General features: G+C 51.1%; 1 protein-coding gene across 1 annotated transcript in view; it reads right to left on the bottom strand.

The window, feature by feature from the left end:
* Positions 1-518: 518 nt before the first annotated feature.
* LOC119888490 (laminin subunit alpha-1-like) overlaps positions 519-12,448 on the bottom strand; it is a 69,684-nt gene continuing 57,754 nt past the window's right edge. Inside the window, 17 exon segments of the mRNA XM_038699102.1 lie at positions 519-795; positions 4,688-4,901; positions 6,696-6,829; positions 6,930-7,083; positions 7,178-7,327; positions 7,517-7,706; positions 7,821-7,927; positions 8,059-8,242; positions 8,346-8,540; positions 8,622-8,770; positions 8,868-9,020; positions 9,110-9,224; positions 9,701-9,842; positions 11,298-11,442; positions 11,524-11,674; positions 11,892-12,016; positions 12,096-12,249. Coding sequence (XP_038555030.1) covers positions 641-795; positions 4,688-4,901; positions 6,696-6,829; positions 6,930-7,083; positions 7,178-7,327; positions 7,517-7,706; positions 7,821-7,927; positions 8,059-8,242; positions 8,346-8,540; positions 8,622-8,770; positions 8,868-9,020; positions 9,110-9,224; positions 9,701-9,842; positions 11,298-11,442; positions 11,524-11,674; positions 11,892-12,016; positions 12,096-12,249 — 2,617 coding nt within the window. The 3' untranslated portion in view covers positions 519-640.

The raw sequence follows: 12,448 nt of genomic DNA, 5'->3' as shown, positions 1-12,448 counted from the left end.
ACAGACAGAACCGATGTTCAATATTTTCATCCTTAAGAACGCACACACCAGACGGTTCAGTCCAGACCCAGCATTACCCAACCACAGAGTCGAGGCCTGGACTATGAAGCAGGTACCTGGCTCATCCAGGAGAAACTTTGTGATGGCAGGGGTAACGTCCAGATTAACCCGTTGTTACATTCAGCCAGCCTGTTGAACACAGAGATTTACCAATAAAGACCGATAAACCAAGCAAGGTTCTCCACAACAGAGAGGATAACAGGAACACACCTCCACACAGCACGAGGAAACTCTGGTAAGACAGGTGGAACACCGGAGATACGTCCATTAATGGTGGTGGAAGCAAACAATGAGCGAGCTCCGAACAGCAGGTGTCCACCATCGGAGAAGCAACAACAAGGACAAGACAGGAAGTAAAAGTATCACAATAAAGAACACTACAAAGCAAAAAAGACAGACAGACAGACAGACAGACAGGTAGACGAGCTGCTGATGTGTAAAAGGATCAGGCGACTGAGTGAACGAGTTTTCAAGTCATCTTTAATGATTCATGTTTCAGGCGAACAACAGGAAATAAAAAGAAACAGCTTTCACATTGAACTGTTGGTCTGTGGACCAATCAGAGACAGCCTGGGCATTGCTAGGCAACAGGACATGAGTTAGGAGTGACGCCCAACAGGAAGTGGGCGGAGCTCAGGTCCAGCGCGTCACTCAGGTGAGACTTGACAAGCTGCAGGTTCTTCAAACAGCCTGAGAACCTGGAGCTGGTGGACAGGCAGTTCTGCTTCACACCGACTGTAACAGAGAGGGAGACAGGTTGAGCGGGAGGCGGACAGGTGGAGACAGGTAGAGAGGGAGACAGGTAGAGAGGGAGACAGACAGGTGGAGACAGGTATAGAGGAAGACAGGTTGAGAGGGAGACAGGTAGCAACGGAGACAGACAGGTGGAGACAGGTTGAGAGGGTGACAGGTTGAGAGGGAGGTGGACAGGTGGAGACAGGTAGAGAGGAAGACAGGTAGCAACGGAGACAGACAGGTGGAGAGAGGGAGACAGACAGGTGGAGACAGGTAGAGAGGGTGACCGGTTGAGAGGGAGGTGGACAGGTGGAGACAGGTATAGAGGGAGACAGGTAGCGACGGAGACAGACAGGTGGAGAGAGGGAGACAGACAGGTGGAGACAGGTATAGAGGAAGACAGGTTGAGAGGGAGACAGGTAGCGACGGAGACAGACAGGTGGAGAGAGGGAGACAGACAGGTGGAGACAGGTATAGAGGAAGACAGGTAGCAACGGAGACAGACAGGTGGAGAGAGGGAGACAGACAGGTGGAGACAGGTATAGAGGGAGACAGGTTGAGAGGGAGACAGACAGGTGGAGACAGGTAGAGTGGAAGACAGGTAGCGACGGAGACAGACAGGTGGAGACAGGTAGAGAGGGTGACAGGTTGAGAGGGAGACAGACAGGTGGAGACAGGTATAGAGGAAGACAGGTAGCAACGGAGACAGACAGGTGGAGACAGGTAGAGAGGGAGACAGGTTGAGAGGGAGACAGACAGGTGGAGACAGGTATAGAGGAAGACAGGTAGCAATGGAGACAGACAGGTGGAGACAGGTAGAGAGGGAGACAGGTTGAGAAGGAGACAGACAGGTGGAGACAGGTATAGAGGAAGACTGGTAGCAACGGAGACAGACAGGTGGAGAGAGGGAGACAGACAGGTGGAGACAGGTAGAGAGGGTGACAGGTTGAGAGGGAGACAGACAGGTGGAGACAGGTATAGAGGAAGACAGGTATAGAGGGAGACAGGTTGAGAGGGAGACAGACAGGTGGAGACAGGTAGAGAGGGTGACAGGTTGAGAGGGAGACAGACAGGTGGAGACAGGTATAGAGGAAGACAGGTAGCAACGGAGACAGACAGGTGGAGACAGGTAGAGAGTGAGACAGGTTGAGAGGGAGGTGGACAGGTGGAGACAGGTATAGAGGAAGACAGGTTGAGAGGGAGACAGACAGGTGGAGACAGGTATAGAGGGTGACAGGTTGAGAGGGAGACAGACAGGTGGAGACAGGTATAGAGGAAGACAGGTAGCAACGGAGACAGACAGGTGGAGAGAGGGAGACAGACAGGTGGAGACAGGTAGAGAGGAAGACAGGTAGCGACGGAGACAGACAGGTGGAGACAGGTAGAGAGGAAGACAGGTAGCAACGGAGACAGACAGGTGGAGAGAGGGAGACAGACAGGTGGAGACAGGTAGAGAGGGAGACAGGTTGAGAGGGAGACAGACAGGTGGAGACAGGTAGAGAGGGTGACAGGTTGAGAGGGAGGTGGACAGGTGGAGACAGGTATAGAGGAAGACAGGTTGAGAGGGAGACAGGTAGCGACGGAGACAGACAGGTGGAGAGAGGGAGACAGACAGGTGGAGACAGGTATAGAGGAAGACAGGTAGCAACGGAGACAGACAGGTGGAGAGAGGGAGACAGACAGGTGGAGACAGGTAGAGAGGGAGACAGGTTGAGAGGGAGACAGACAGGTGGAGACAGGTAGAGAGGAAGACAGGTAGCGACGGAGACGGACAGGTGGAGACAGGTAGAGAGGGTGACAGGTTGAGAGGGAGACAGACAGGTGGAGACAGGTATAGAGGAAGACAGGTAGCAACGGAGACAGACAGGTGGAGACAGGTAGAGAGGGAGACAGGTTGAGAGGGAGACAGACAGGTGGAGACAGGTAGAGAGGGTGACAGGTTGAGAGGGAGGTGGACAGGTGGAGACAGGTATAGAGGAAGACAGGTTGAGAGGGAGACAGACAGGTGGAGACAGGTATAGAGGAAGACAGGTAGCAACGGAGACAGACAGGTGGAGACAGGTAGAGAGGAAGACAGGTTGAGAGGGAGACAGACAGGTGGAGACAGGTATAGAGGAAGACAGGTAGTAACGGAGACAGACAGGTGGAGACAGGTAGAGAGGGTGACAGGTGGAGACAGGTAGAGAGGGTGACAGGTGGAGAGGGAGACAGACAGGTGGAGACAGGTATAGAGGAAGACAGGTTGAGAGGGAGACAGGTAGCAACGGAGACAGACAGGTGAAGACAGGTATAGAGGAAGACAGGTATCGACGGAGACAGAGAGGTGGAGAGAGGGAGACAGACAGGTGGAGACAGGTAGAGAGGAAGACAGGTAGCGACGGAGACAGACAGGTGGAGACAGGTTGAGAGGGAGACAGGTAGCGACGGAGACAGACAGGTGGAGACAGGTAGAGAGGGTGACAGGTAGCGACGGAGACAGAAAGGTGGAGAGAGGGAGACAGACAGGTGGAGACAGATATAGAGGAAGACAGGTAGCAACGGAGACAGACAGGTGGAGAGAGGGAGACAGACAGGTAGAGAGGGAGACAGACAGGTGGAGACAGGTATAGAGGAAGACAGGTAGCAACGGAGACAGACAGGTGGAGACAGGTAGAGAGGGAGACAGGTAGAGAGGGAGACAGGTTGAGAGGGAGACAGACAGGTGGAGACAGGTATAGAGGAAGACAGGTAGTAACGGAGACAGACAGGTGGAGACAGGTAGAGAGGGTGACAGGTGGAGAGGGAGACAGACAGGTGGAGACAGGTATAGAGGAAGACAGGTTGAGAGGGAGACAGGTAGCAACGGAGACAGACAGGTGGAGACAGGTATAGAGGAAGACAGGTATCGACGGAGACAGAGAGGTGGAGAGAGGGAGACAGACAGGTGGAGACAGGTAGAGAGGAAGACAGGTAGCGACGGAGACAGACAGGTGGAGACAGGTAGAGAGGGAGACAGGTTGAGAGGGAGGTGGACAGGTGGAGACAGGTATAGAGGAAGACAGGTTGAGAGGGAGACAGGTAGCGACGGAGACAGACAGGTGGAGACAGGTAGAGAGGGTGACAGGTTGAGAGGGAGGTGGACAGGTGGAGACAGGTATAGAGGAAGACAGGTAGCAACGGAGACAGACAGGTGGAGAGAGGGAGACAGACAGGTGGAGACAGGTAGAGAGAGTGACAGGTTGAGAGGGAGGTGGACAGGTGGAGACAGGTATAGAGGAAAACAGGTAGCAACGGAGACAGACAGGTGGAGACAGGTAGAGAGGGTGACAGGTGGAGAGGGAGGTGGACAGGTGGAGACAGGTATAGAGGAAGACAGGTTGAGAGGGAGACAGGTATTGACGGAGACAGACAGGTGGAGAGAGGGAGACAGACAGGTTGAGACAGGTAGAGAGGGTGACAGGTGGAGAGGGAGGTGGACAGGTGGAGACAGGTATAGAGGAAGACAGGTTGAGAGGGAGACAGACAGGTGGAGAGAGGGAGACAGACAGGTGGAGACAGGTATAGAGGAAGACAGGTTGAGAGGGTGACAGGTTGAGAGGGAGGTGGACAGGTAGCGACGGAGACAGACAGATGGAGAGAGGGAGACAGACAGGTTGAGACAGGTATAGAGGAAGACAGGTTGAGAGGGAGACAGGTAGAGAGGGAGACAGGTAGCAACGGAGACAGACAGGTGGAGACAGGTATAGAGGAAGACAGGTAGCGATGGAGACAGACAGGTGGAGAGAGGGAGACAGACAGGTGGAGACTGGTATAGAGGAAGACAGGTAGTGAAAGAGACAGACAGGTGGAGACAGGTAGAGACAGGTGGAGACGGAGACAGACAGGCGATGGTGCTTGTACATTCAGAGCCCACCTGGATAGCCTCCCAGGTAAACAGGGTTGTTTGTCTCCGCAGAGGTGGATTGTGGGTGGGGGTTCTGGGTGGTGTAACTCCGCCCGTCTACACTCAGACTCAGGGTGTGTTTGGTCTTTCTGGCCAGCAAGTGGTGCCAGCGTCCATCACATAAGATCTGACCGATCGAACGCACCGACACTCGCCCCGCGCCGTTATTCACGTTAAACACCACCTGAGCGACAACACAGGTATGCTGTTATACTGATAATCAGTATATACTTATACATGTACACACAGTACCTCACAAACTGAGTACCCCCCACATTTCTGTAAATATCTGATTCTATCTTTTCATGTTTCAACACTGAAGAAATGAGTCTTTGCTCCAGTGTAAAGTAGTGAGCGTGCAGCTTGTATAACAGTGTAAATTTGCTGTCCCCTCAAAATAGCACATCACACAGCCATTAATGTCTAAACCGCTGGATACTAAAGTGAGGACACCCCTAAGAGAAAATGTCAATATTCTGTGGGGCCACCATTATTCTCCAGTGCTGCCTTAACCCTCATGGGCCTGGAGTTCAGCAGAGCTTCACAGGTTTCCTCTGGAGTTCTCTTCCACTCCTCCATGACGACATCACGGAGCTGGTGGATGTTAGAGACCTTGAGGTCCTCCACCTTCCGTTTGAGGAGCCCCACAGATGCTCAGTAGGGTTCAGGTCTGGAGACATGTTGGCCAGTCCGTCACCTTTACCCTCAGCTTCTTCAGCGAGGCAGTGGTCGTCTTGGAGGTGTGTTTGGGGTCGTTATCATGTTGGATTTTGGATTTTCACTGAGGGGTGTCCTCACTTTAGTATCCAGCGGTTTAGACATTAATGGCTGTGTTATTTTGAGGGGACAGCAGATTTACACTGTTATACAAGCTGCACGCTCACTGCTTTACACTTTTATACAAGCTGTACGCTCACTACTTTACACTTTTATACAAGCTGCACGCTCACTACTTTACACTGTCATACAAGCTGCACGCTCACTGCTTTACACTTTTATACAAGCTGCACGCTCACTACTTTACACTGTCATACAAGCTGCACGCTCACTACTTTACACTTTTATACAAGCTGCACGCTCACTACTTTACACTGTCATACAAGCTGCACGCTCACTACTTTACACTGTTATACAAGCTGCACGCTCACTACTTTACACTTTTATACAAGCTGTACGCTCACTACTTTACACTTTTATACAAGCTGTACGCTCACTACTTTACACTTTTATACAAGCTGCACGCTCACTACTTTACACTGTTATACAAGCTGCACGCTCACTACTTTACACTTTTATACAAGCTGCACGCCCACTACTTTACACTGTTATACAAGCTGCACGCTCACTACTTTACACTGTTATACAAGCTGCACGCCCACTACTTTACACTTTTATACAAGCTGCACGCTCACTACTTTACACTGTTATACAAGCTGCACGCTCACTACTTTACACTGTTATACAAGCTGCACGCCCACTACTTTACACTTTTATACAAGCTGCACGCCCACTACTTTACACTGTTATACAAGCTGCACGCTCACTACTTTACACTTTTATACAAGCTGCACGCCCACTACTTTACACTGTTATACAAGCTGCACGCCCACTACTTTACACTTTTATACAAGCTGCACGCTCACTACTTTACACTGTTATACAAGCTGCACGCTCACTACTTTACACTGTTATACAAGCTGCACGCCCACTACTTTACACTTTTATACAAGCTGCACGCTCACTACTTTACACTGTTATACAAGCTGTACGCTCACTACTTTACACTGTTATACAAGCTGTACGCTCACTACTTTACACTGGAGCAAAGGGTCATTTCTTTGGTGTTGAGACATGAAAAGATAGAATCAGATATTTACAATCATGACAGGGGCGGACTCACTTTGTGAGATACTGTATATACATATTTATACACACAGAATATACTGTAAATCACACACTCAGGTAACTGTCTGCTCACCTGTCCGTTGATCAGCTCTAGTCCGATAGCGTCAACCTTCGCGCTGCTGATTCCCAGAAGCACTCCCTCTGATTGGCTTGTTCGTAAGTCCAGAGACACTGACACGTCAGAGCCGACCTTATAACCGTCTCGCACTGAACACACACACACACACACACACACACACACAGAGTTTAAACCTGAGCAGGTGGGTTCAGGTACATGCAGGAGATCCTTTCTGTATGTTGGACTCACTGAGGGCGGCGTATCCACTGCCGTTGAAGTAACTTCCGGTCTGGTCTTTGGTGAAACAGGAAGTGACCTCATGCTGCGAGGCCGGCTTGGACAGATCCAGCGTGGCTCCGTTCAGACTGACCAAGCGAATGCAACCTGGGAAACTACTGCTTACCTGAGAGAGGGAGGGGAGAGCAAGTGGTTCAGGTGCAGCTCAGGTGAGACTGGTACAGGTGTCACACAACATCAGAGAATCTAAAGTGGCCTACGTTAATCCTCCTAGTGGTGTGTGTGTGCGGCACTCCTCCCAGGTACAGCCTGTTGTCCACGTCCAGCTGGGTCCCTTTAACCGGCACAGAGTCCGGATTTGAACCGTCGACTGACATCGACATCGACCGCCGGCTGACCTCAGCGCTCACCTGAGAGAGAGAGAGAGAGAGGTCAAACCAGGTGTCAGCAACAGCGGGAAAAAAGGTGAACCTCACTGCTTGATGATGTCACAGCCTGACTCATGATGTCACAGCCTGATGTCACAGTTAATCCCTGTTCACTTCTATTTGCCGGCCTGGTGTTTAATGTGTGTCTGTTTATGAAGCATCATTACTCACAGCGTGCCACTCTCCGTCGTTAACTGCAACAGACGAGGCGATGGAGGCGGGGCCTTTCCCCAGGTCAGCTGACATCATCAGTCTCCCCCCCGTCAGTCTGAGGACGATGAAGTCCATCTGTTTGGAGTCCGAGAGGAGGAGGATGAGCCCGTCCAGAGCTCGGCTTCGAACAGACAACCTGAGAGACACACTGAAGACGAGGAGAGACACAACACAGTCAGACGACTGGCCGAGCCCAGACCCGCCCCTTGTTACAATAGCCCCGCCCCACTCTGACCACGGCCCTGTTGTCATGGAGACCTACCTCTTTCTGACTGTGGCGGGGTTGATGATGAAGATCATGTGACTGTGTTTGGACAAACCAAACTGAGCCGCTGACTGCAGGAAGGTTGGCTCCGCCTCCGACACGCACTGCATCACACACACATCAATAACCAGTAATTAGTGACCAATAGTCAATAACACCAATAATACAAATATTCACACATGTAACCATAGTAACAACAATCAATTATCAAAAATCAATAATAAACATTGAATACCGTCAGCGCTCCAGGTGTGAAGGCGCTCAGGTGTGTGGGCGGGGCTAAAGGCAGGTGGTCGGGGTCAGGAGTTGGTTCTAAACCCTGATCATCAGGAAGCACCACCCCCCCAACTCTCTCCTCCAATAGGCAACTGTCGAGCTCCACACCTGTGTACCTCACGGCTCCTGATAGGTCAATGAGCCTGGTGGCAGCCACCAATCAAGAGAGTCAATCAACCAGAAAGACTGAAAATTGTGTGAGTGTGTGTGTGTGTGTGTGTCTGTGTGTGCCAGTGTGTGACTTACGCCCTGCCCACCACCAGGTGTTGGATGCAACCTCTGAACCACCTGGACACATCCTGTAATCTGATTGGTAGACGAGTCTCCTCCCCTGATGGCAGCCCACCAATGAAGAAAGAGGCTGGAGACAGACGGGAAAATCCTCCAGAAAACAGAGAGACGGACTTCATGTGTTCCTCATCCACCTGCAGGGACAGAGACCTGAGAGACAGACAGGTGACACTTTAATCAATACTGATGAGGCAGGTGAGGCAGGTGAGGCAGGTGTCTCTCTCCACCTACTTCCTGTTGATAGTGATGATCACAGAGTGTCTTGTTCCGTCACTGAAGGATCCATCAGGTTTCACCACCATCACCCTCCGACTGGGGCCACCCACCTCACCGAGCTCCGCCTCCAACGCTCCTGAGACCAGGTGCACTGACAGGAAGTGCTGCACACAAATAATCAAGGTGTGTCACATGATGTGTCACGTGATAAAACCTGGTGTACAGGTGTGTCATGACATGACGTCTGTCCGTCTGTCTCACATGTCTCTGTGTTCGGTCGTTACTGAAGGCAGCCAGCAGGACTCCTGATTGGTTGTTGGAGTAGAAGGAGAAGAGAAGCTCCGCCTCCTGACCGAGCGAGCGAGGAGCGATCTGAACGAAGCCTCCGGGCAACACCGACACACTGCGCACCGCCTGGGACAGAGGATAGTACTGGAAGGTCAGCATGTGAAAACGCTGGAGCAATAATAATAAATCATGCCATTATTTATTAGATACTGTACCTCGAGGACGCAGCCCTTCCTCACTCCGTACGCGTCTCTCAGCAGGTCAAAGTTGGACCGAGCGATCTCCACGTTCTTTATACAGCCCACGTACGACCTGGAGACCACCTGTCGCCTACCAACCAGACAGACAGGTAGAAACAGTCAGACAGACCGGTGGAAAAAGACAGACAGACGGGTAGAAACAGACAGACAGGTGGAAACAGACAGACAGGTGGAAACAGACAGACGGGTGGAAACAGACAGACGGGTGGAAACAGACAGACAGACGGGTGGAAACAGACAGACAGGTGGAACGGGTGGAAACAGACAGACAGGTGGAAACAGACAGACAGACGGGTGGAAACAGACAGACAGGTGGAAACAGACAGACAGACGGGTGGAAACAGACAGACAGGTGGAAACAGACAGACAGATGGGTGGAAACAGACAGACGGGTGGAAACAGACAGACGGGTGGAAACAGACAGACAGACGGGTGGAAACAGACAGACGGGTGGAAACAGACAGACAGACGGGTGGAAACAGACAGACGGATGGAAACAGTCAGACAGACAGGTGTGGACATCACCTGCTGACATCACAGACTCACCTGATTGGTCTGGAGGAAGGATATCCTCCGATGTAGATGGGGTCGAGGTCGGAGCGGTTCATGTCAGAGGCCGTCCCAGGAGACTCCGCCTCCAACACCTCCTTCTCTGATGATTGGTCGGCTGCCATGATGGACAGGTAACCTGGACACACAGCAGCAGCGTCAGGAACAAGAACAGTAGTATTATTAATATATGTTAGTAATATTAATACTACCAAACTCTGCAGTAACAGTAGTCGTTAGTAGCTTTAAGCCTCGAATATACTTCGACACGTACAGCTGCACAGACACCACGGACGTGGACTACTTCAGCTTGGCGGACTCGTATCACACATGCGCAGTACATCAGTTGGTGTCCTGGTAGCGTAGTCGGTCATAAAAAACGGGAGGCACGCGGACGTCCGCACAGAGCCTACGCGCAACCCTCTGATGATGATTTTTTGTCTCTCGAACCCTAACTATACTCTGCAGTAACAGCAGGTAACACCATCTGGTAGAAAACTGACATCGGTGAGTTTAGCCCCGTCTCCTGACACCTGACAGCAGGTGTACAACACTGAACTACAGTAGAATAGATTATAGTAGAGTACAGTAGAACTACAATATGACTACTGAAGACTACGGTAGGATTACAGCAGGATTACAGCAGAACTAGGGAGACTCGGTGTGTCCACACACAACGCGTGAAGGCGATTTTAACGCGATAAAGTGAATAAACACAACTGGCCGTTACTCCAGCTGTGTGAACCCAAAGTGAACATGTTGCTGTGATTAAAGAGCAACAAACGGATCAAACTGATGCTGAAATAACGACAACATGATGCAGATTTGTTAAACATGTGAACTGATGCTTTGTCAGGTCTGTCAGCAGGACAGCAGCTTCTAAAATGTTTGTTTTCTGAATGGAGTTCGGATCGATCAGGGCTATGCTACGCTAACTTGGTCACAGTAAAGTACAACGACAGCTGGCATAACGTTTCTGAGCTCACCAGGTAGTTCAACCTGCTCGCTCTCTTTTCTCCCAGTAACGTCCAGCTTTGTCCGGTTTTTATATAAATATGAAGTCGTAGTCCGACAGAGCTAACGACGCTAACAACACTAGAACCGGATGTGCACGGAAGCTGCTGAGAAGCTCCAGTGAAGATAAATCAACGTTTTAATCCCAAAAACTAAAGTAAAAAGCTAATTTAATAAAAGCAGTTTACTCTGAGCTCCTCCCGCGAGCAAACGGCGTAGCTGTCAGAGCAGAATCCAGTCCGACTACGGGTTTTTATTTGTCCAAAGGTTGCAGCGCTGCTCCTGCTCCTCTCCCCCAAGTTTAGCAGCTCTCAGCTCTCCCTCTCCACACATCGCTCTGAAGCCGTCGGTGACGTACGGACAATCTCAACACTGATAGGCTTTCGCGACTCAGCGACATGCTCACGCGAATTCCTTCGCATCGCCGGCCCTGCCCCCTTCGTGTCACTTCTCTACGCGTCTTTGCATTGACTTTTTTTGTTAACTCACGATTGTTTACCAGTAAGACATATTGATCACTGACGGGAACGATTGTTTACTGATAGGAACGACTGATCACTGTGAGCCTGCAGCAGGTCACCTTTGCGTTTGTTCCTCTGCAGCGTGATCTTGTACCAGACTCCTGTGTTGTACTTCTTGGTGGAGGTCAGCATCAGAGCTCCTGAGCCGAGGTCATAGGTCAGACGGACACGCCCCTCCACCAGCTCCATGGACAAGAAGTCCCTCTGCAAGAGACAGGAAGTGAGGTCATGTCTGTATCTGCTTCACAATAAGAGCCTCAACAAAACCAGTGATGTGTGTCATACCGTGTTGTTGGAGGCCAGGTACAGCAGCAATCCGCCCGGAGACAGCGTTTTAAACAGTAGGACGATGGAGGTGGAGGTTGCTCGCAGAGACTTCTGAACCAATGAGAATCCAGATCCATCAAAGTGGAAGGACGTCTCCTCCGCCTGGGGACTAAGAGTCAGACAGGTAGAGACAGACAGGTGGAGACAGACGAGTTAGACCTTTAGATTTGTCAGGTCTGAAAAATACCATTCAGAAGTTCCATTGGAAATCAGCAGATTTAACTTCCAGGCCCCTCCCACTGGAAGTGGGGGCCAGTTGGTGTGCTCACAGATTCTACACCTGTGGTCCTCCAGGTGTTCTGTTAGTCATACACCTGTGTTCGTACCTGCTGAAGCAGCCTCCACACTCTCCCTCTCGGCTGTCGTAGTTCCACAGACCGACGTTTCTCTCGTTGAGCGATGCTTCACCCAGACAGCCCTGGAAGGTGGAGGTCCTCAGCGCTGTGGGGCTCTGACATCACACACACAGTTATCACCTGTACTCTTCCACACACACCTGGACCCCTGATGTGTGTGTGTGTGTGTGTTACCTGAGTGTGAGCTCCCAGTCCTCCGATGTGGATCACCGTGTTTCTGTCGATGTCTAAAACCCGTGACGGTCCCGGTGATGTCGCTGTTACCGTGGGCAGCGGAGCCGACTCGGACTCCAGCTGATGGACCGACAGAGCGCCGTGGGCCCCAAACCTGCCAATGCCATGACATCATCACATGACATCGTCACATAGCCTACCAAACGTTTCGGTGTGATGCGTACATGTGAAATAGAGGGACAGCTGGCCAAGAAGGAGGCGTATTTCAGCTTTTGTGAAATGACGACCTGAAAATCTTGTTAGTTTTTAGAAGAAGTAGTTTAGATGCCGATCAGGAGCTTTCCACCACATTA

This window comes from Micropterus salmoides, unplaced genomic scaffold, assembly GCF_014851395.1.
Source record: "Micropterus salmoides isolate LMB-PRFRI ecotype aquatic unplaced genomic scaffold, ASM1485139v1 Ms_hic_scaffold_1, whole genome shotgun sequence".
Lineage (NCBI taxonomy): Eukaryota > Metazoa > Chordata > Actinopteri > Centrarchiformes > Centrarchidae > Micropterus > Micropterus salmoides.
This window is presented reverse-complemented; position numbering and strand designations above follow the sequence as displayed.